At 44.5% G+C, this 24329-nt stretch overlaps 1 protein-coding gene across 1 annotated transcript in view; it reads left to right on the top strand.

Annotated features, from left to right (window-relative positions):
• DROSHA (drosha ribonuclease III) overlaps nucleotides 1-24329 on the top strand; it is a 261155-nt gene that overhangs the window by 1141 nt on the left and 235685 nt on the right. The window contains exons 2-3 of the mRNA XM_056520973.1: nucleotides 16460-17319; nucleotides 22094-22165. Coding sequence (XP_056376948.1) covers nucleotides 16463-17319; nucleotides 22094-22165 — 929 coding nt within the window. The 5' untranslated portion in view covers nucleotides 16460-16462. The remainder of the gene's footprint in view (nucleotides 1-16459; nucleotides 17320-22093; nucleotides 22166-24329) is intronic.

Here is a 24329-nt window from a genome sequence, read left to right as displayed (position 1 = left end):
TTTTATTATATGGTATATAACATCCTAGCTGCTCTGTGTGTATGGTAAGTGTGATATAACATGTGTGATAAGATGTGCTTTTATTATATGGTATATAACATCCTAGCTGCTCTGTGTGTATGGTAAGTGTGATATTACATGTGTGATGTGCTTTTATTATATGGTATATAACATCCTAGCTGCTCTGTGTGTATGGTAAGTGTGATATAACATGTGTGATATGATGTGCTTTTATTATATGGTATATAACATCCTAGCTGCTCTGTGTGTATGGTGAGTGTGATATTACATGTGTGATGTGCTTTTATTATATGGTATATAACCTCCTAGCTGCTCTGTGTGTATGGTAAGTGTGATATAACGTGTGATGTGATGTGCTTTTATTATATGGTATATAACCTCCTAGCTGCTCTGTGTGTATGGTAAGTGTGATATAACATGTGTGATGTGCTTTTATTATATGGTATATAACATCCTAGCTGCTCTGTGTGTATGGTGAGTGTGATATTACATGTGTGATGTGCTTTTATTATATGGTATATAACATCCTAGCTGCTCTGTGTGTATGGTAAGTGTGATATAACATGTGTGATGTGCTTTTATTATATGGTATATAACCTCCTAGCTGCTCTGTGTGTATGATAAGTGTGGTGCACTCTTATTATATGATAGAATATGAGTGTGATATGATGTGCTCTTATTACAGTAAAATATCCCTTAGTGGACACCTCCCAATTTACTGTTATGGGGTCTGTTGGACGCCGTTGTATTTGATAGGGATAGCGGGAGAAAAAGATGGCGCCAGCAGTATTTTTTTCTCTCTTGCTATTCTCCCCGGCTCCCCTGAAAGGTTGAGCACGAATATTTGTAATGCTAATTTTTATCGTGGATATCGGCCCTTCACGATTTCATGAATATTTACAAAATAGTGCAAATTTTGGTTTTTTTTTTCTCACTTTTTGTTTTTTATGTGAATTTTCCATGCGGATTTTCGCATTGGGGGGGGGGGGGGGGGAGTGAATGAACATAGCAAAAATGCAAATTATGCGAACATAGGATGAATAATCGTCAATATATTTGTGAATTTAGCAACCCCCGGGATCTACCATGCGGCACCCACCTTTAGCGGCTTCCGGAACCGCTGGAGGTCCTCAGGCTGAGTCCATCTCGACCACGGGTACGGAAGATCGTGACGTCGTGACTCCGCCCCCGTGTGACGTCACACCCCGCCCCTTTGGATAGGGGATAAGATGTCTAGGGGCGGAGTACCCCTTTAATTTGGGGAAAATGTCCTTGCGGTAGCTTAACATTATGGAACACCATGAATCTCACTAGTTACTAAGTACGTGGTATTGTCTAAACCAGTGCTTCTCAAACTGTGAGGGTTCTGTTGTTTGTAGTGTTTTTGTAAGGTATCTGAAAGCGAATTCTTAATACATTTTTGAGTCTCTTAACATATTTGTAAATCACTTCATTTACCAAAATGAATCTTCCCTCCAGGAAAAAACCCAGCTCTTAAAGGGGTCCTCCACTTGCCAGCGTTTGGAACATTTAGTTCTGAATGCTGTGTGCACACTGTGGGGGTCGACCCCGCCCCCTCGTGATGTCACTCCCCATCAGTGCAAGTCTATCGGAGGGGGCTGACCCTGAACGCAAACAGTGTTCGGAACTAAATGTTCTGAACACTGGCAAGTAGAGTACCTCTTTAAGTCTTGGTCACTAGATGTCTTGCTACTCTTCAAACTTCCATTCACTGTCTGTGGTTACGGGAAATCTAGACCAGAACTAAATTCCAGGAATTGGAGGGCAGACCTTAACATTTGCGAGGTGTAAGGGGGAAAAAAATCTAAGAAAGATTGCGGATACACAGCTCAGATTAAAGGAGCACTTCAGCCATAGAATACTTATCCCCTATCTGCAGGAACCCCCCCCCCCCCCCGCTCTGCCACGGCTCTCCCGATGCAGGAGACATGTCTGCCGCAGCATGACGCTGTGGCTGACACGCCCCCTCCATATATCTCTATGGGAGAGGCGGAGATGCAGTGTTCGTGCTTCCCTTCTTCTCCCATAGAGCTGAATGGAGGGGGCGAGTCTGTCGACTCACTTAGTGAGGTTGACGACACAAATGTGAGCCGCGGCCCTTCCGGGGCCACGTACGGAGATTGGGGGGGGGGGGGGGTCCGACCACTGGGGACCCCCCCCCCCCCACCCCCCCCAATAGTCGGACCCCCCTGCGATCAGACACTTATCCCCTAGTGTTCAATGGCTGCAGTGCTCTCTTATCTTTCACCACCCATAAAGCTCTTGGCAAATGTTCTTCGTGTAAACAGCAGTGTACCTACTGTTGTATGTCTACAACGCTGCAGTAGTATAGCACACTGTATGTCTAGATGCAGGGGTGTGGAAATTTTATAAAAAAACGACTTGTCCACGGGACTAAAATGGAGCAAAATCTACTTGTCCCTCATGACGATCCACTTATCCGGCCAATTTTCGCTTTTACGCTCTGATCTTTTCCTCCTCGCCCTATAATAGCCATAACTACCCACTATAATGATACCTTTTAATTTTTCAATAACGTATTCTCTGAACCAAAATATATATATATATATATATATATATATATATATATATATATATATTTAGGGAAGTGAAATTGAAATAGTAAAAGATAATTTTGCAGATTTGGTGGTTTTTCTTTTCTGCGCCATTTACCTTGTGGTTGAGGTAACATGTTAGTTTTATACTTTAGGCGCCTGATTACAGCAATACCAGATTTGTATCGTTTACGTCATGTTTTACTAATTCTGAACTTTTTCTAATTTTTTTATTTGCCATTTTTTAACCCCTGTAGCTTTATTTTTTTCCGCATACCAGGCTGTATGAGGGATAATTTTTTGCGCCATAATCTGTTTTTTGTATCGGCACCATTTTGGCATTGATCTGACTTTTTAAAAATTATTATGGGATATTATAAAAATTGCAAATCTGTGGTTTGGTATTTTTATTACATTTACCGTACGGGATATATAATGTTATATTTTAATAGGTTGTACAATTACGCACAAAGCAATACCAAATATGTTTATTTTTATTATGTTTGCATGTTTTTATATAGGAAAAGGGGGTGATTTGAACTTTTAACATGGAAGGGGTTAATGCAGCGGTCTTCAAACTGTGGCCCTCCAGATGTTGCAAAACTACAACTCCCAGCATGCCCGGACAGCCAACGGCTGTCCTGGCATGCTGGGAATTGTAGTTTTGTAACATCTGGAGGGGCACCGTTTGAAGACCACTGGGTTAATGTGTGTCTTTCAAACTTTTATTAAAACTTTTTTTTTTCCTTTTACACTTTATTAGACTTATAGGAGGAATCATTAGATTCCTCAGACAGATGAATAGATTCTATTGAACTCTATTAATCTGTGAGCTCTGTGATCCATTGATAGAGCCTAGTCCAGCCAGGATCTATCAATGACAGAACCGGGACAGGAAGAAGCAGAGGTAAGTCCTCCGGCTACCTCTATAGTGGATCGCCCCCCTGCGATCGCGCTGTGGGGGGGGGGGTGATCCACCCCCCTAGCCCACCAGGGAGCATTCACATGTCCCTTTAGACCAGTCTCAACCTTTTCGGCGACCTTACCCCCAAGGCCTGAAAGTATGTCCACGGGTACCCCCTCACGCGGAACTTCCGCGCGAGGGGTACCCGCAGACAAAAGGCGTGTTCTTACCTTTGTACTAATGCATCCCATCTCCATCTTAATCCCCTTGTGCTATTATTCCCCCTCCGTCTTACTCCCCCTGTCCCACAATTCCCACCTCCCTCTGATTCCCTTTTACCATTATTCCCCCTCCATCTTTATCCCCTTGTGCCATTATCATCCAATATGGTACAAGGGGATTAAGATGGAGGAGGGGGAATAATGATACAGGGGGATTAATATGGAGGGGGGGGGGGGGTTGATAATTCCCCCCTCCCTCTGATCCCCTTTTGCCATATCGGATAATAGCACAAGGGGATTAAGATGGAGGGGGGTGGGGGATAATCAACCCCCCCCCTCCTCCATATTAATCCCATTGTGTCATTATTCCCCCCTCCCTCTGATCCCCTTTTGTCATTTTCCCCCCTCCATATTAATCCCCTTGTGCCATTATTATCGGATATGGCAAAAGGGGGATCAGAGGAAGGGGGGAATGGTGCAAGGGGATTATTACTCTCCCCCCCCCCCCCCCCCCCCCCGCCATTATCCCTCTCCCCCTCCATTATCCCTCTCCCCCTCCATCTTAATGCCTTGTGCTCCGTCCCATACAGTCCCATACAGTTGTTTACCTGGCGTCCTGTGGTCCCGTTGCCTGCTGCTTCACGGGATGTTCCACAGGGCCGCACTGACGTGTGACGTCCCCCTGCGCTGTGCGGCAACTCCGCACAACGTCAGGGGAGGCCACACGTCTCCCTGGCAACCACGCAGCTCACTTACAGTAGCCCCAGCCGCATCTCTGGCCGCGCTACTGTACAGTGAGCTGCCGCGGCTATGCGCTGACAAATACTGGCCAATGCATGGCCGGTATTTGTCAGCGTTTTCGCGTACCCCAGGTTGAGAACCCAGGCTTTAGACGCCGCTGTTAGCTTTGACAGCGGCGATCTAAAGGGTTAATAGCCAGCCGCGGCGATCGCCGCATGCTGGCTATTAGCGGCGGCCCCCGGCTACTGAGAACAGCCGGGGGCTGCAGAGTATGGAGCAGGCAGGAATCCCGAGCCCGCTCCATACATAGCACCGCATACAGTCTCCCCGTGCAGACGCGCCTCCTCCCCTCAGCTCTCCGAAGCTACAGCTGGGGGGAGTGAAGGCAGAGGACGCAGGTCTGCACGAGGAGAAGTAAGCCACGCCCCCTCATCTCCCCCCGCACGTCTGCAGAGCAGGGGAGAGAGACATACACAGCTTCTCATCTCCCCTGCTCTGCTTCCGAGGACACAGGCTGCAGAGTATGGAGCGGGCAGGAGTCGGGAGCCCGCTCCATACAGACTGCAGAGCGCCGCACTTGTCAGGTCCGGCCCTGCTTGCCCGAAGCCGGGCTAAGGGCCGGACAAATTCACCTGCCCGGCGCCCATACTGCTAGTCCGGGGCGTCGGGCGATAGAAATTCCACATCCCTGAGATGTCTAGAGTCCTCTCCTGCTCCCTTTAGCTTCTCAGCAAAAGTATCAGATTAGCTCTTAGAGTAACCCCTTCTATGCTGCTGTTTCTTTATTTTCTGCTTACACAGCACCTTGCAAACATATTGTATCAGTAACCCTTTTCCCTCCACATGCCATATAGTACTGTACTTTGTAAATTAACTCACAGCCTGTTCAGTCCAGTACACTTTCGCCAGCACTATGCCAATGGCAAAGCAGATTGTTATGTGCTTTGATTGCCTAGGGAATTTAGGGAACAAAAGTCCCGATGTGTGTGTTACTGGCCAACAGCCTTTCTCTTGTCCTGCTTCCTTAAGGCAATGATTCCACTTAGGTTTTTGTCTTGCGTTTTTTTTAGGCTTAAAGGGGTTCTCCACCCCTAGCATCTTATCTTTGGATAGGGGATAAGGTGTCAGATCGCCGGGTTCCCGCTACTGGGGACCCCCGGGATCTCCGCTGCGGCACCCTGCTATCATTACTGCACAGAGCAAACTCACTCCGTGCGTAATGACGGGCAATACAGGGGCCGAAGCATCGTTACGTCACCGCTCCGCCCCATCGTGATGTCGCGGCCCGCCCCCTCAATACAAGTCTATGGGAGGGGGCGTGGTGGCCTTGAGAGGCGGACCCGTGACGTCATGATGCTCTGGCCCCTGTATCGCCGGTCATTACGCACAGAGCGAGCATGCTCTGTGCAGTAATGATAGCAGGGTGCCGCAGCGGAGATCCTGGGGGTCTCCAGCAGCGGGACCCCGGCGATCTGACATCTTATCCCCTATCCTTTGGATAGGGGATAAGATGTCTAGGGGCGGAGTACCCCTTTAAAAACACCATGAAAACTGCCATTGATTTTCCCTGCATTTTGGCGTTTTTCTGGCATTTTTGCTTTTGGGGGAAAATTGCATTTTTTGCCCTTTTTGGCGTTCTTTTTTTCAAAATGTGTTGAGTACAAAAAAAAGCAATCATACAGTAAAATGTATTTAACAAATTTATTTCTTATAATGAAATTTGAATAAATTTTTAAACGGGGACCAATTTATGTTGGCGGGCAGGGACCTAAAAATGTAGCCGACAATAATAAAAATGTAGGAAGGGGCCATTTAAATGTAAAAAATATGTGTTTAATAAAGTGTTTCACTTTTTTATTTTTCTCTTTTTTTTATTTTTATTTTTTTACATTTTTAGGTAGTACTACTACTACTCTCTGCATGGGACAGACTGTTCTAATAGTAGTAGTACCTGTACTAATAGACAGATTGCCCCGGGTGTCACTCCTGACACCAGATGCGATCGTCCATAATATAGCAGAGATGCGGAGCAGCTCTATACAGCACTTGCATCTCGGCACTATACTCTGGACAGTGATGTGAACAGAAATTCACATCACTCATTCATATTTTGCGCCCAGAGTGGGGATTGGCCGGATGGTGGCAGCCAATCCCCTGCTCTCAGCGGGAAATATGAATCAGTGATGTGAATTTATAATCACATCACTGGCCGGCTGCCCGCCCGCATCTATACGTTATACAGGAGGATTGCAACGGGTGTCAGATACCCGGGGTGATCTGTCAATTAGTACATGTACTACTACTCCCATCATGGAACAGTGTGTTTCATGCTGGGAGTAGTAGTACTACCTAAAAAAGTAAAAAAATAATAAAATAAAGAGAAAAAAGTTAAAAACACACACACTTTATTTAACATATTATTAACCCCTTTAAGGTCCCAGCCATTTTACACCTCAGGACCCGGCCATTTTTTGCAATTCTGACCACTGTCACTTTAAACATTAATAACTCTGGAATGCTTTTAGTTATCATTCTGATTCCGAGATTGTTTTTTCGTGACATATTCTACTTTAACATAGTGGTAAAATTTTGTGGTAACTTGCAACCTTTCTTGGTGAAAAATCCCAACATTTTATGAAAAATTTGAAAATTTTGCATTTTTTTTAACTTTGAAGCTCTCTGCTTGTAAGGAAAATGGATATTCCAAATAATTTTTTTTTTTATTCACATATACAATATGTCTATTTTATGTTTGCATCATAAAATTTACGTGTTTTTACTTTTGGAAGTCACCAGAGGGCTTCAAAGTTCAGCAACAATTTTCCAATTTTTCACAAAATTTCCAAACTCACAATTTTTCATGGACCAGTTCAGGTTTGAAGTGGATTTGAAGGGTCTTCATATTAGAAATACCCCACAAATTACCCCATTATAAAAACTGCACCCCCCAGAGTATTCAAAATGACATTCAGTCCGCGTTTTAACCCTTTAGGTGTTTCACAGGAATAACAGCAAAGTGAAGGAGAAAATTCACAATCTCCATTTTTTACACTCGCATGTTCTTGTAGACCCAATTTTTGAATTTTTACAAGGGGAAAAAGGAGAAAATGTATACTTATATTTGTAGCCCAATTTCTCTCGAGTAAGCACATACCTCATATGTCTATGTAAAGTGTTCGGCGGGCGCAGTAGAGGGCTCAGAAGCGAAGGAGCGACAAGGGGATTTTGGAGAGTACGTTTTTTTGAAATGGTTTTGGGAGGCATGTTGCATTTAGGAAGCCCCTATGGTGCCAGAACAGCAAAAATCCCCCACATGGCATACCATTTTGGAAACTAGACCCCTTGAGGTACGTAACAAGGAATAAAGTGAGCCTTAATACCCCACAGGGGTTTCACGACTTTTGCATATGTAAAAAAATAAAAATAAAATTTCACTAAAATGTGTGTTTCCCCCCAAATTTCACATTTTTGCAAGGGTTAATAGCAGAAAATACCCCCCAAACATTGTAACCCCATCTCTTCTGAGTATGGAGGTATCCCATAAGTTGACCTGAGGTGTACTATGAGTGAACTACAATGCTCAGAAGAGAAGGAGTCATATTTGGCTTTTTGAGAGCAAATTTTGCTCGGGGGCATGTCGCATTTAGGAAGCCCCTATGGTGCCAGAACAGCAAAAAAAACCACGTGGCATACCATTTTGGAAACTAGACCCCTTGTGGAACGTAACAAGAAATAAAGTGAGCCTTAATACCCCACAGGGGTTTCACGACTTTTGCATACGTAAAAAAAAAATTAAAAAAATCACTAAAATGTGTGTTTCCCCCCAAATTTCACATTTTTACAAGGGTTAATAGCAGAAAATACCCCCCAAAATTTGTAACCACATCTCTTCTGAGTATGGAGGTACCCCATAAGTTGACCTGAAGTGCACTACGGGCGAACTACAATGCTCAGTAGAGAAGGAGTCATATTTGGCTTTTTGAGAGCAAATTTTGCTCGGGGGGCATGTCGCATTTAGGAAGCCCATATGGTGCCAGGACAGCAAAATAACCCCCACATGGCATACCATTTTGGAAACTAGACCCCTTGAGGAACGTAACAAGGCATAAAATGAGCATTTACCCCCCACTGTTGTCTGTCAAATCTTTGGAACAGTGGGCTGTACAACATTTTTAATTTGCACAGCCCACTGTTCCAAAGATCTGTCAGACACCAGTGGGGTGTAAATTCTCACTGCACCCCTCATTACATTCCGTGAGGGGTCTAGTTTCCGAAATGGGGTCACATGTGGGGTTTTGTTTTTTTTGCGTTTGTCAAAACCGCTGTAACAATCAGCCACCCCTGTGCAAATCACCTCAAATGTACATGGTGCACTCTCCCTTCTGGGCCTTGTTGTGCGCCCCCAGAGCACTTTGTGCCCACATATGGGGTATCTCCGTAGTCGGGAGAAATTGTGTTACAAATTTTGTGGGGCTTTTTTCCCCTTTACCTCTTGTCAAAATGAAAAGTATAGGGCAACACCAGCATGTTAGTGTAAAAAGTTTATTTTTTTTACACTAACATGCTGGTGTAGACCCCAACTTCACCTTTTCATAAGGGGTGAAAGGAGAAAAAGACCCCCAAGATTTGTAAGGCAATTTCTCCCGAGAACGGCGATACCCCATATGTGGCCCTAAACTGTTGCCCTGAAATACGACAGGGCTCCAAAGTGAGAGCGCCATGTGCATTTGAGGCCTGAATTAGGGATTTGCATTGGGGTGGACATAGGGGTATTCTACGCCAGTGATTCCCAAACAGGGTGCCTCCAGCTGTTGTAAAACTCCCAGCATGCCTGGACAGTCAACGGCTGTCTGGCAATACTGGGAGTTGTTGTTTTGCAACAGCTGGAGGCTCCATTTTGGAAAGAGTGGCGTACCAGACGTTTTTCATTTTTATTGGGGAGGGAGGGGGGCTGTGTAGGGGTATGTGTATATGTAGTGTTTTTTACTTTTTATTTTATTTTGTGGTAGTGTAGTGTAGTGTTTTTAGGGTACAGTCACATGGGCGGGGGATTACAGCGAGTTTGAGCTGCCGCGCAAAATTTGCTGCATCGCAAACTTGCAGCCCAATACTCACTGTAAGCCCCCTGCCCATGTGAATGTACCCTGTACATTCACAGGGGGGGGGGACCTCCAGCTGTTGCAAAACTACAACTCCCAGCATGCCTGAGAATGTTTGGGAGTTGTGGTTTTGCAACAGCTGGAGGCACACGGGTTGGGAAACACTGAGTTAGGAAACAATGTTTCCCAACCAGTGTGCCTCCAGCTGTTGCAAAACCACAACTCCCAAACATTCTCAGGCATGCTTGGAGTTGTAGTTTTGCAACATCTGGAGGACTACAGTTTGCACACCACTAATACAGTGGTTCCCAATCTGTGCCCTTCCAGATGTTGCAAAACTACAACTCCCAGTATGCCAAAACTGTCCAGGCATGCTGGGAGTTGTAGTTCTGCAACATCTGAAGGGCCAGATGTTACAGAACTACAACTCCCAGCATGCCTGGACAGTAAGGGCATGCTGAGGATGTGTAGTTTTGCAACATCTGGAAGGGCACAGTGGTCTCCAAACTGTGTACCTCCAGATGTTGCAAAACTGCAACTCCCAGCATGCCCAGACGCCAAGGGCTGTCTGGGCATGCTGAGAGTTGTAGTTTACAGGGTCCTATTACAGCAATGCATGTCGCTTTACGGCGACGTGCATTGCTGTAAAGGGCCCAACCGTGGCTGAAGATCCACTCACCTGTCGCCGCCGCCGTCTTCATCGCCGGGATCCGGGTCTTCATGGACGAGGTAAGTACCGGGGCCGGTCCCCAGCACTCCCCCGTCCCCCGCCGCGTCCTCCGGTCTTCCTCCCGTCCTCCCCGGACTTTCAGGGGCCGGGCAGGACGGGAGGAAGTAACCGCCCCCCCTCCTGCGATTGGTTGGTTAACTAACCGACAGATCGCAGGGGATCGGAGGAGGTGGCCGGCTTGCCACCTCGCTCCGATACTCCAGCATGGTCCTGGCTGTCTGCGACAGCCGGGATCATGCGAAATTACCGGGCGGTCGGGTCCCAGAGACCCGATCAGCCCGGTATCGCCGCAGATCGCAAGGGCCTACATGGCCCCCCTCGGCGTTTGCCCTGGATGCCTGCTGAAGGATTTCAGCAGGCATCCAGTTCCGATCTCTGCCCGGCGAGCGGCAGAGACCGGAAAACGCCATGACGTATGCATACGTCATGGGTCCTTAAGACCCAGGGTGTGAAGACGTATGCATACGTCATGGGTCCTGAACAGGTTAAAATACATTATTAATAAAAAGTTTTACAAAATTAATTATAACAGATATATCATTTTTTCATTTAAATGGCCCCTTTCTAAATTTTTATTTTTGTCGACTACATTTTTAGTTCCCTGCCCGCCCACATAAATTGATCCCTGTTTAAAAATGTTATAAAATTTTTGTTATAAAAAAAATAAATTTCGTTAAAGGGGTATTCCAGCGTTATCCCCTATCCAAAGGATTAGATGCTGTTACGTCCCCTTCCATACACATGAATGGAGGGGGGTGTGGTGTTACGTCACATCTCCAGTACCTTATTAAAAAAAAGGTATCTCCATCCCCTTTTTTGGATCAAAAAATAAAAACCGGCAAAAACGCTAAAGTAATACCCACAAAATACGCCAAAGTCTCAACAAGAGGTCATTTTGGAAAAACTGCCAAGGAGCCCAAAAGAGCTGAAAAACACCCAAGGAAAACCGCTGTGTGGCAAAATGGGTGTTTTTTTGTTTTTTGCATGAAAAACCTTAGTGGAATTCGAGCCTAAAGGGGTTATCCACCATAAGTTGATTTCAGTACGTGCCTGTCAGACAGTGATGGACATGCTTGGGAAGGATCTGCGCTTGTCTTGGGGCTAAATGGCTATGTCGTGAGATTATCATAACACTGTGCCTATGTTTTTGTGAACTGGTATTTCCTGTTTGTTTCCTTCTTTGCCTACAAATCCCATATTTCCATTTCCCTCCCTCCCACAAATCAGCCACCCCACCCATTGAAACATAAGTGAGCTGCATTTATTCAAAAGACCTGTGGTTTCCAATCAGGGTGCCTACTGCTGTTGCAAAAATGCAATTAGTTGCAGATTTCTCTCTCCCACCAAGCGATCGCTCTACCCATTGAAGCAGACATGCTCCTTGTCATCAGCTGACTAGTGATGTCATGTCTCGGCCGCATTGCAGCCTGGGAAAAACCTGACAGCAGTCATTTTGTATGCTGTTAAAGGGGTACTCCACTGGCCAGTGTTCGGAACTAAATGTTCCTAATGCTGTTTTCATTCTCCCGGGGTCGGCCACGCCCCTCGTGATGTCACAACCGCGTCCCCTCTATGCAAATCTATATGTCCATAACATGAGGGCGTGGCCGACCCCCGGAAAACGAAAATAGCGCTCAGGACATTTATTTCCGAACGTTGGCCAGTGAAGTACCCCTTTAAAAAAAATATTGGGCGAAAATCGCAAAAGAATTGCAAGAACACCGTCACACACAGGTACAGACACTATATTATGATCTACACTAACTTTACAGCCCCTGTAGCATAGTCAAATGAAAAGAAAAATCCTGGAATACCCCTTTACAGTGGGGAAAAATGTATTTAGTCAGCCACCAACTGTGCAAGTTCTCCCACTTAACCCCTTAACGACCACGGACGTAAATGTACGTCCTGATTTGGCGGTACATACATTTATGTCCTGTGTATGACCGCGAGCATCGGAACGGTGCTCGCGTCATACACGGCAGGTTCCGGCTGCTAGCAGCAGCCGGGGACCCGCCAGTAATGGCCGACATCCGCGATCGCGCGGATGTCCGCCATTAACCCCTCAGATGCCGTGATCAATACAGATCACGGCATCTGCGGCAGTGCGGTACTTTTAATGCGTGATCGGATCGCCCTCAGCGCTGCCACGGCGATCCGATCATCCAGCATGGCGGCCGGAGGTCCCCTCTCCTGGGTCCGGCCGTCACCCGGGGTCTTCTGCTCTGGTCTGAGATCGAGCAGACAGAGCAGAAGATTGCCGATAATACTGATCAGTGCTATGTCCTATGCATAGCACTGAACAGTATTAGCAATCAAAGGATTGCTATATGTCCCCTATGGGGACATAAAAAGTGTAAAATAAAAGTTGAAAAATGTAAAAATAAAAAGTAAAAAAAGTGAAAAATCCCCTCTCCCAATAAAAATGAAAATTGTAAATTTTTCCCATTTTACCCCCAAAAAGCGTAATTTTTTTTTATAAACATATTTGGTATAGCCGCGTGCGTAAATGTCCGAACTATCAAAATATAATGTTAATGATCCCGTACGGTGAATGGCGTAAACGTAAAAAATAAAAAAATGCTGCTTTTTTTTGTCACATTTTATTAAAAGAAAAATTCATAAAAAATTATCTAAAAGTTTTATATATGCAAATGTGGTATCGATAAAAAGTACAGATGACGGCGCAAAAAAATTTGCCCTCATACCGCCCTATATACGGAAAAATTAAAAAGTTATAGGTTGTCAAAATAGGGCGATTTTAGATTACTGATTTTGTACAAAAAGTTTTAGATTTTTTTTTTTAAGCGGTACAAAAATATAAAAGTATCTAGCCATGGGTATCATTTTAATCGTATTGACCTACAGAATAAAGAACACATATCATAGAGTTGTATTGATGGGGCGTGTCGACCGCCGCTTCGTGCGGAGGTCGACATGCCCCCTTCCCGCGGAATGTCGGGGCTCCGTACAGGAGATCGCTGGGGGCCCCAGCTGTCGGACCCCCCGCGATCTCAAACTTATCCCCTTTCCTTAGGATAGGGGATAAGTTGTTCACCACTGGGTTCACCACTGGACTACTCCTTTTTAAAATGGGCTTGGTCCTTAAGGGGTTAAAATGAGAGGCCTGTAATTTTCATCATAGGTACACCTCAACTATGAGAGACCTAATGAGGAAAAAAAAAATCCATAAAATCATTGTCTGATTTTTTAAGAATGTATTTTCAAATTATGGTGGAAAATAAGTATTTGGTCACCAGCAAACAAGCAAGATTTCTGGCTCACACAGACCGGTAACTTCAAGAGTCTCCTCTGTCCTCCCCTCGTTACCTGTATTAATGGCACCTGTTTGAACTTATCAGTATAAAAGGCACCTGTCCACAACCTCAAACTGTCACACTCCAAACTCCACTATGGCCAAGATCAAACAGCGGTCAAAGGACACCAGAAACAAAATTGTAGACCTGCACCAGGCTGGGAAGACTGAATCTGCAATGGGCAAACAGCTTGGTGTGAAGAAATCAACTGTGGTAGCAATTATTAGAAAATGGAAGACATACAAGACCACTGATAATCTCCCTCGATCTGGGGCTCCACGCAAGATCTTACCCCATGGTGTCAAAATGATCACAAGAACAGTTAGCAAAAATCCCAGAACCACACGGGGGGACCTAGTGAATGACCTGCAGAGAGCTGGGACCAAATTTACAAAGGCTACCATCAGTAACCCACTACGGCGCTAGGGACTCAAATCATGCAGTGCCAGACGTGTCCCTCTGCTTAAGCCAGTACATGTCTGAAGTTTGCTGGAGACCATTTGGATGATCCAGAAGAAGATTGGGAGAATGTCATATGGTCAGATGAAACCAAAGTAGAACTTGTTGGTAAAAACTCAACTCTTCGTGTTTGGAGGAGAAAGAATGCTGAGTTGCATCCAAAGAACACCATACCAACTGTGAATCATGGGGGTGGAAACATCATGCTTTGGGGCTGTTTTTCTGCCAAGGGACCAGGATGACTGATAAGTGTAAAGGAAAGAATGTATGGGGCCATGTATTGTGAGATTTTGAGTGAAAACGTCCTTCCATTAGCAAGGGCATTGAAGATGAAACGTGGCTGGGTCTTTCAGCATGACAATGATACCAAACACACCGCCCAGACAACGGAATGGTTTCATAAGGAGCATTTCAAGGTCCTGGAGTGGCCTAGCCAGTCTCCAGATCTCAACCCCATAGAAAACCTTTTGAGGGAATTGAAAGTCCGTGTTGCCCAGTGACCGCCCCAAAACATCACTGCTCTAGAGGAGATCTGCATGTAGGAATGGGCCAAAATACCAGCAACAGTGTGTGAAAACCTGTGAAGACTTACAGAAAACGTATGACCTTTGTCATTGCCAACAAAGGGTATATAACAAAGTATTGATAAACTTTTGTTATTGACCAAATACTTATTTTACACCATAATTTGCAAATCAATTCATTAAAAATGAGACAATGTGATTTTATTGATTTTTATTTTTTTTATTTCTCATTATGTCTCTCATAGTATGATGGAAATTACAGGCCTCTCTCATCTTTTTAAGTTAAAGTCAATAGATTTCAGCGCAGGTCCGACTGGGGTACAGGAGCGCACGGTTTTCCCCTCCCCCAGCCCGATCCGGTGTGAGGTGTTTTTTTGCGCCCCCGTAGATCCATGCGTCCACTCCTCCCCCCAGCTCTCCGAACATTTCCGAACCTAGAACTGGGGGAGGGCAGAGCAAGGGGAGAGAGAAGGTCCATGCCCCCTCCCTCATCTCCCCTCCCTGAGCTTGGCTGGACGCAGATCTCTACAGCATGCCCCCTCCCTGAGGACATAGATCTCCACGGCAGGTCCCCTCCCTGAGGACATAGATCGCCACGGCAGGTCCCTCCCTCATCTCCCCTCCCTGAGGACATAGATCGCCACGGCAGGTCCCTCCCTCATCTCCCCTCCCTGAGGACATAAATCTCCATGGCAGGTCCCCTCCCTCATCTCCACGAGCTGAGGACATAGAGCAGTGCTCCCAATGAGCTCTATGTGTAAAGGGGGACATACTGCAGGGGCTAAAGGGGAACATTTAGCCCCTGCAGTATGTCCCCCTTTACACACAGAGCTCATTGGGAGCACTGCTCTATGTCCTCAGCTCGGGGAGATGAGGGAGGGGACCTGCCGTGGAGATTTACGTCCTCAGGGAGGGGAGATGAGGGAGGGGACCTGCCGTGGTGATCTATGTCCTCAGGGAGGGGGCGTGCCGTAGAGATCTGCGTCCAGCCGAGCTCAGGGAGATGAGGGAGGGGGCGTGAACCTCCTCCCTCCCCTTGCTCTGCCCTCCCCGAGCTCTAGCTTCGGAAATGTTCGGAGAGCTGGGCGAGGAGCGGACGCATGGATCTACGGGGGCGCAAAAAAACACCTCACACCGGCACCCGTACAGTGAAAACGTGTGCATTCACCCTTAGTCTAAAAAAACCATGAAGGTTTTCAGAAATCTTTAAAAATGACAAGTCCACTTTCAATATCTTCCAATTTATTCAATAATAATTAAAAAATGCAAAACACATGCCTTTTTGTATGCTTTTATAGTGTTATAAATGAATTAAAAATGCTGTGTGAAACCCTAAGGCATTCTCCAGGTGAGAAGTTTAGTTAATATGGTGCACAGACTGTCTGGTTTAGTGATTTGACTTCTTTTCAGCTTATTTTACTGCTCAGGAGCCAAAGGTAAATTTTGCTGTAAACTAAAAACTGTGCTGAGACCCCAGTAGAAAGGTATTAAAAACAGTGGTCTAAGCCTCAAAGAGACCCTTTTTTTTTTTTTTTTCTTCCCTTTTGTCTATAAGCGATCAAAAAATGTTATGTAATACACTGAAATCTGTTGTGGTGGAAATAATATTTAATGTATGGCTGCAGTTAAAGATTATTTTAATAATCGATGAGTTGTCGATTATTTCGATTAATCGGAAAAATGCCAAAATGCCCAAAAAAGTGTTCAGTTGATTCCACTTGAAAAATAGAAAACTTCATTATTTTTTTAAACAAAGTATAGTAGAAATATTTTTTATTTACCAAAAGGAGTGCAATAGCAAAAATAAGTTTTAATGAGTGCCTATTTGATGTCATGAAATAAATGTATTTCTTTATTTTTACATCAGGTAATGTCTTTACAAACAGGAAGAGGAGGACAATCGGCTAGAGGGGGTCAGACAGCTTCAATGCAGACTTATCGGCCTCAGAATGTTAGGCCAACCCAAATACAGCAGCAATCTTCTGGGCAGTATTCCTATGACACACAAAGTACTCCTCCTCCCACCTTTTCTAATATTCCAAACACAAATTACATGCCTCCAAGGCCGGACTACATGTGTTATCCACCACCTGTTACTCCACCAACACAAAGTACAATAAACCAATGTCTGCCCAGACCAACTTATCCCGTCAGACAAAGTTATCCAATGCCTCCTTGTTTTCCACCTGTCCCTCCTTCTACACTTGGGCCAAGTAATCCCCCTCCTGCTGGCCCTCCCACTGCACAAAGCACTTATCCTTACATGGTGCCTCCTCTAATGCCGCCACCACCTATTATGCCCCCGCCATTGCCTCATGTAGGTTATCAACCAGTATATCCCTCTGGTTATCCACCGCAATCTTTTCCACCTCCGCCACCTCCACCTCAACCAGTATCTAACTTTAATAGCTACCAACAGAATTCTGCTTCTTTTCAAGGTAGCAGCCATTACCGGCACACTAGTCACAGTCAGTACCAAGCAGATAAACCACAGAGTGACCACAGGGCACCAGATAGGGGAAAACATTATGATGCCCATCGACATAGAGAGTACAGCCATAGTGACAGACATCGTTCTGAAAAACATTGTGATCGACGAGATCGTGGAAGGAGTCCTGACCGCACAAGAAGACCAGACAGCAGTCGACGTAGATCAGAGTATGAATACAGTAGGACCCCGTCTCATGGAAGAACTCCTCCACGACATGGAAGTTATGAACGTAACAGGTAGGTTATAATACAGGGCATTAAGTTCTGCTTGTAGAATTGCGAGTCTTTTTTTTTTTTTTTTTTTTTTTTTCCTTTTAATAACTCGATTTATTTATAAATTCTTTTTTTTTACTTTGGTTATTTCTATAACTTTTGAGTAAAAGTAAAACACATTAAACTTTCTTTTATAAACTGCACTGAATTCATGGACAGTGTTTTTTCATCTGGCACATTAGGAGTACTTATATGAGGCAGTTGGAGCACACACTATACTCCTTCAGTCGTATGGCTCTGTTAACATTTTGGGACTCGAGGCAGATTTAATAAGCAGAATGTGCCAGAATTCTGGTGCTGGAGCTGAGCCTATGAGATCAATATAGGGCAGTGTTTCTCAAGCGCGGTGCTCAAGAACCCACAACAGGTAATTTTTTCTGGATTTCCTTAAAGGAGAACTCCAGAATATAAAAATTGTGCATACCTTCCTCCGCTCCCCCGGGGCCTCCGGTAAACGGCTCCGGTCTCCGCTGCGGTCCACTTCCTGGTTGCCGGTGGTCGGAGAATCATACTGCACTCAGCCAATCACCAGCCGCAGCAAAGTCCGACGATAGGCTGAGCGGCAGTGTGAGAACACTTCAGGACACAAAATTCTTCAAACAACCCCCCCATGTCGGCGATCGCTGCAAATCGGCAGTCAGTTCAGAACGGCGATCTGCGGCGATTCCGGGTCATATGCGTCTCCGGTGACCTGGAAAATAAGGGGGATTGGGGCTGTCCAAGGCACCCAAGATCCCCCTGAAGGGATAGGAGTGAGGTGGCAGGGGTGTCACCCCTCCTATCCCTGCTACTGGTCGGTCAGAAGCGACCGACCAATAGCAGATCGGGGGGGGGGGGTTAAAGTTTGTTTCCCCCATTCTACCCACCCACAGTAGTCTGGGCAGAATGGGGAAACAGTCCTGTGACCGGCGCCGGAGGTCACTTGCCATCGGTGGCAGCGGGCGGCGATGACGTGTGGCTGGCTCCCTAGTGACAGACTACGGAAGCTGGTGAGTTGCCTTGCAACATCTGGAGGGCTACAGTTTGGAGACCACTATACAGTTGTCTCTAAACTGTAGCCCTCCACATTGCTGCTATTCCTGTGAAACACCTAAAGGGTTAACACACTTACTGAATGTAATTTTGAATACTTTGAGGGGTGCAGTTTTTATAATGGGGTCATTCATGGGGTATTTCTAATATGAAGACCCTTCAAATCCACTTCAAATCCACTTCAAAACAGAACTTGTCCCTGAAAAATTCAGATTTTGAAAATTTTGTGGAAAATTGCTGCTGAACTTTGAAGCCCTCTGATGTCTTCCAAAAGTAGAAACATGTCAACTTTATGATGCAAATATAAAGTAGACATATTGTATTATGTGAATCATAATATAATTTGGGATGTCCATTTTGCTTATTAGCAGAGAGTTAAAAAATGCAAAATGTTCAAATTTGTCATCAAATTTTGGAATTTTTCACCAAGAAATTATGTAAGTATCGATGAAATTTACCACTAACATAAAGTAGAATATGTCACAAAAAGCAATCTCTGATTCAGAATAAAAAGCAAAAGCATCCCAGAATTATTAATACACATAAAATTATGAAGATGGCACTCACCACAAATGAAGAAACTGCTGTGCTTTATTCAGTAACCTGTATGGAGATAGAGAAAAAACAACCGCATACGGCGCCTCGTGTATTACCCTTGGTAGGCTAGCAGAACTAACAGCAATATGCTGTCTTCAGGGACCAGTACCGTCCCTTCAGATCTGTGCTCACCTTAGAAAAGAATAAAAAGAGCGTATCGCCCCACTAAAGGGGTACACTGATGTGGATAGCTGCTGCCGGGATCAGGTCACCGGACCACGTATGTAGACGAAGTCCTGGGTAAGTGCAGGAGAAGAACAAAAGGACCTCTGGAATCCTGGCGCTGCCGATCAACACATCTAGACAGTGTATTTTAAAGGAAATCCTGGGCAGGGTTACATTTATAAAAAAAAAAAATCTAGCATACAGCATACAAGTAGATTACGCGTTTCAAAGGGAAACCCCTTCTTCCTCAGATCAGTATGCATACTGATCTGTGGAAGAAGGGGTTTCCCTTTGAAACGCGTAATCTACTTGTATGCTGTATGCTACATTTTTTATTTTAATAAATGTAATCCTGCCCAGGATTTCCTTTAAAATACACTGTCTAGATGTGTTGATCGGCAGCGCCAGGATTCCAGAGGTCCTTTTGTTCTTCTTCTCCTGCACTTATTCAGTAACCGGCAGACTTACAGTGTGGGGAGGAGGAATGCTGTGAGCATGATTTCATGCACTTCTGGTCTGAAGAAGTGCACCTGGTGCAATAAGTAGCTATCACGCCCACGGTGTTCCTCCTTCCCATGCTGTAAGTCTGCCGGTTACTGAATAAAGCACAGTCGTTTCTTCATCTGTGGTGAGTGCAATCTTCATTCTTTTATGTGTATTCCATTCTGGATTGAGCACCCCGCTGAAGTATACACGGTATAGGTGTCTTGGGGCGTCACATTTGGTCATTTGTGGGTTCACGGGAGCTTTGCCGAGCGCTCTGTCTTTCTTGATTGTCCAGAGTTATTAATGCTTAAAGTCACAGTGGTCAGATGTGCAAAGAATCCCCTGGTCCTTTATGGTAAAAATGGGCTGGGTCCTTAAGGGGTTAAAAAGTACCTGTCACCAAAGAAACTGTTCTAAACTAACTCGGGTTATGTTCTCTAACTACTCCTAACACTCCTCCAGCACTCCAAAAAAATTCAGAGCTTCAAAAAGCTATGTATCATACTGATCTTCTTGCTCACATAGTGCAATTTCCCAGAAGGAGAAAGTGGGCATTTCCCAGCAGGCATGACATCACTGATGCCTGCTAGGGTACTACTTCCACCCTCATATGGTTGCAGTGCTGTGATGGATAGAAGACCACAGGCTCTGTGCATGTTTCAGCCTCTGTTGATATCAGTGAGGCTCTCCTGCAACCTTCATTCTGTGCAGATTTCAGTGAGGCTCTCCTTCAGCTATCAGTCTGTGTGGCTTTTTGTGAGAATCTGTGGAGCTTTCACTTTCTGTGCAGCTGACAATCAAGCTCCATGCAGAGAAACACTTCCTGAGTTAGGTCTCCTGCCAGGCCGGGAGGAGACCAAACTCGCTATTAAAGGGGTATTCCAGGCAAAACCTTTTTTTTATATATATCAACTGGCTCCGGAAAGTTAAACAGATTTGTAAATTACTTCTATTAAAAAATCTTAATCCTTCCAATAGTTATTAGCTTCTGAAGTTGAGTTGTTGTTTTCTGTCTAACTGCTCAATGATGATGTCACGTCCCGGGAGCTGTGCATGATGGGAGAATATCCCCATAGGAGCTGGACAGCTCCCGGGACGTGAGTCATCAGAGAGCAGTTAGACAGAAAACAACAACTCCACTTCAGAAGCTAATAACTATTGGAAGGATTAAGATTTTTTAATAGAAGTAATTTACAAATCTGTTTAACTTTCCGGAGCCAGTTGATATATAAAAAAAATTTTTGGCCTAGAATACCCCTTTAATTGTGGCAGGAAACAGAACAGAGCCACCTAGAGGCCGTCTTTTACATTACATTTTAAACATATTTATGTTGATCATTTTTAAAGAAAGTGAATGGAAAAGTGTCTGCTAATTTCACAAGAACACTATATTGAAAGTTTTATTTGGTGGCAGGTACTCTTCACTCTTTCACAGGTGATCTAACATTGGTGATGCCAGATTCACTGACCATAATTATATCACCTGTGAAAGACTAAGGACATCATGAAAATTTGACCTGGTGATGGGCATGGGGAACTAGAGGACCGCTCTTGAGAAACACTGATATAGGGTATCTGCTATAACATACAATTGTCACCCAGCTGTGACAGCTTGGAGTGGAGCTAGCTCCAATTCTTACTATTCAAAACCTTTTAGATGTCAAAGCCTAGTTAAGTGCTTTACGTGGAATTATAATAATGTCCTCTGCTTATATATTAGGGCTGCACCATTTGGGGAAAATGTCTTATTTCATTTCCAATATGCATTTGCAATATAATAAACAAATGGTGAAATCCCCCATACACCCATTCTACATTTCGTCCCCTAATTCTTTGTCCAATCCCCATTTCATGACCATGCCCCACCATTTCATGTCACTATCAGTGCTACTACAAGCCGCAGCATGCCTTATTGTTGGCTATAACCCCATGTCTGTGCTTGAACTACAAAAAACGGCATGCACTAGCAAGGACATGTGACAGCCTAGTAGAGCCGACTTTATGGTACTACTACTCCTTTCATGCAGTACATTCCTTATTTTGGTGTTATTTTATGTACTACAAGTCTCAGCATGCTCCAGCAAGGATCCGTGACAGCGTAAAGCAGTGGTCGCCAAAATGTGGACTTCCAGTTGAATGGAGCAGTGGTCATGCAAACCCAACTTCTCTGTTCATTCACTTGAGTACCTCCATTCCCTTCATAAATAGGGGTCCCTGCAATCAGTCTCCAGCAGTCACATACTTTTTTTTACATATCCTGTGGATAAGTGATGAATGGGAAAGAGAAGTGTAGCATGTTACATTCTATGCAGTTCTCTTTGTAAACTGTATAATAGCGGAAACATTTACATATATACAGTATTCATTTCATTTTGCAGTGTTAAAAAAATAAATAAATAAATAAATAAATACACACATTACTCTGCTGATTTCAAGCATTGTTTTATTCTCTATAAAGGGATAGGCACAGGCATCGAGACAGCCGAAGATCACCAAGTCCTGAAAGAAGTTATCGAAAGAGGCCAAAAAGGTAAATGCTGTTGATTTAGTGGAAACTTAAAGCAGCTTTTTTGTTTACTGGGGAGGTTTCCATGTTATACCACTGAAATTGACTCATTTTATATCACATGTATCTGTATTCCCTAGGACGTCACAGTTTGGGGTTAAGCTGTATTAGGAGGGGGTGTTTTGTGCAGGAGAAAGGAGGAGCACATAGAATAATTGTGTAGGAGACTGTTAATTTATGTAGGTTTGCAAAATACTAGAACAACTAAACCACATGTTCCAAATGTGCCTAAAACTTACCTTTTAATTGTATCCTTTAAAAATGAACCTAAGCATGCCTGTGTAACCAACATGAAGTAAAAGCACGAGTTATGCAATAATAAACAAATATTGTGGTTCATGTATCGAGCATGGCACAAGTGGGCCAGCCCAGTTGTGCCACCAAACAAAAATATATAACACCAATTAACCGCCGACGCATTTCTACCGCTTATTTTAGTGGCGTCATCAGGGAGGTATAAACATTGGTTTTATATCACAGATATTAGACTTATCCAATAACCACAAGTATTTTAAAGTATCGGCCAATGGCAATTTCACTGTATTGCAGGTAAACTTCAAACACTTATGCAGTATTCAGTGTTTCAGTCACGCCCGCTGTGTAAAGAAATTACTATCCCTAATATTCCTGTAGGGAGAGAAACTCAGCATCATGGCCTGGATGTCTTGTGCGGGACCGTCCTTTTTAGGGCGGCCCCCCCGCCTAGGTTCTAGGGCCCTTTACCTAGGGAATTGTAGGGAGAGCATAGTTTGCCTTAGGGCCCTGTTATTCTTCCTGTCCTGCTTCCTGATAGGGCTAACCCCAAACCAGACAATCCAGCCTCATACACTCATAAGCCTTTATTGGTCTCTATGGCATCCCGATATTTATAATCCCCTTTTTTTGATCCCATTTTCCCGATGTGCCTGGACTTCTATTCTATTACAACACTGGGACCCCTGTTATTCTATTACAACACTAGAATTCCTAATCCCACATGCGAACTGAAAACCACCTAGAAATGTAACCCTTCCTTTCGCTGTGTCCTAAATATATATGGGTTCAGAGAGTCCTCGCTCCTGAGTGGTCCACTTCGGACATCTACGGCAACTCATGCTTGACAGTGTAGAATAACTCAGTCATTCATTATAAGACATCCATATGCCTATATGCCATTTATCTCAAAACTATAATGCTTGTACATTATAAAAGACTGCTTCAATCCAGAAAACTAATTGTTAAAAATCACTGCTATGATCAGTCAGTCGTTTACTGTGACAGCGCACAGCCTGGAAGTCAAACTGGCGCATGCCCCCTCCGATATGCGTGTCACGGAGGCAGACGCTGCTCTGCACTTAACTTCCATTTCTGACCGGCTGTGATGTCAGACGCCAGCACCTCGCTCAATCGAGCGAGCAATAGCTGGAAACCTCCAGCTCCCTGCGCTACAGCAGGTTGTGGATTGTACCCGTCCTGGACATAGGGAAACCGTGAATAATGTACAGACTTTTTATCGTATAGTCCCCTTCTCTTTCAGGATACACACTAAACGGGTTGTTTTGTGCCTGTTTTTAGATTTCAGGTGGACCTAGCGGTTGCCCCAGGCACAATTGGCATTCATCTAGGGACAGAACTTCCTTTTCAGGCCATCCAGATGCTGTGTTTCTCCTACAGGAATATTAGGGATAGTAATTTCTTTTCACAGCAGGCCTGACTGAAACACTGAATACTTCATAATAGTGTTGGAAGTTCACCTGCAATACAGTGAAATTGCCATTGGCCGATACTTTAAAATACTTGTGGTTACTGGATAAGTCTAATATCTGTGATATAACACCAATGTTTATACCTCCCTGATGATGTCACTAAAACAAGTGGTAGAAACGCTTTGGCGGTTAATTGGTGGTATATATTTTTGTTTGGTGGCGCAACTGGGCTGGCAGGGCCCACTTGCAAGATGAAAAACATGGGTTTACTTCAGGTAGGTCATGTCAAACAAATCTTATTGATTTTTTTGACTGGGTGACTAAAATAATAGATGGCGGAGGGGCAGTAGACATCGCATATCTAGATTTTAGTAAGGCTTTTGACACACATAGAAGACTTATCAATAAACTGTAGTCATTGAGCTTGGACTCCCATGCTGTTG

This window comes from Hyla sarda, chromosome 5 (genome assembly GCF_029499605.1).
Source record: "Hyla sarda isolate aHylSar1 chromosome 5, aHylSar1.hap1, whole genome shotgun sequence".
Lineage (NCBI taxonomy): Eukaryota > Metazoa > Chordata > Amphibia > Anura > Hylidae > Hyla > Hyla sarda.
The sequence above is the reverse complement of the archived record's forward strand: the minus strand, read 5'-3'. Positions and strand labels throughout refer to the sequence as shown.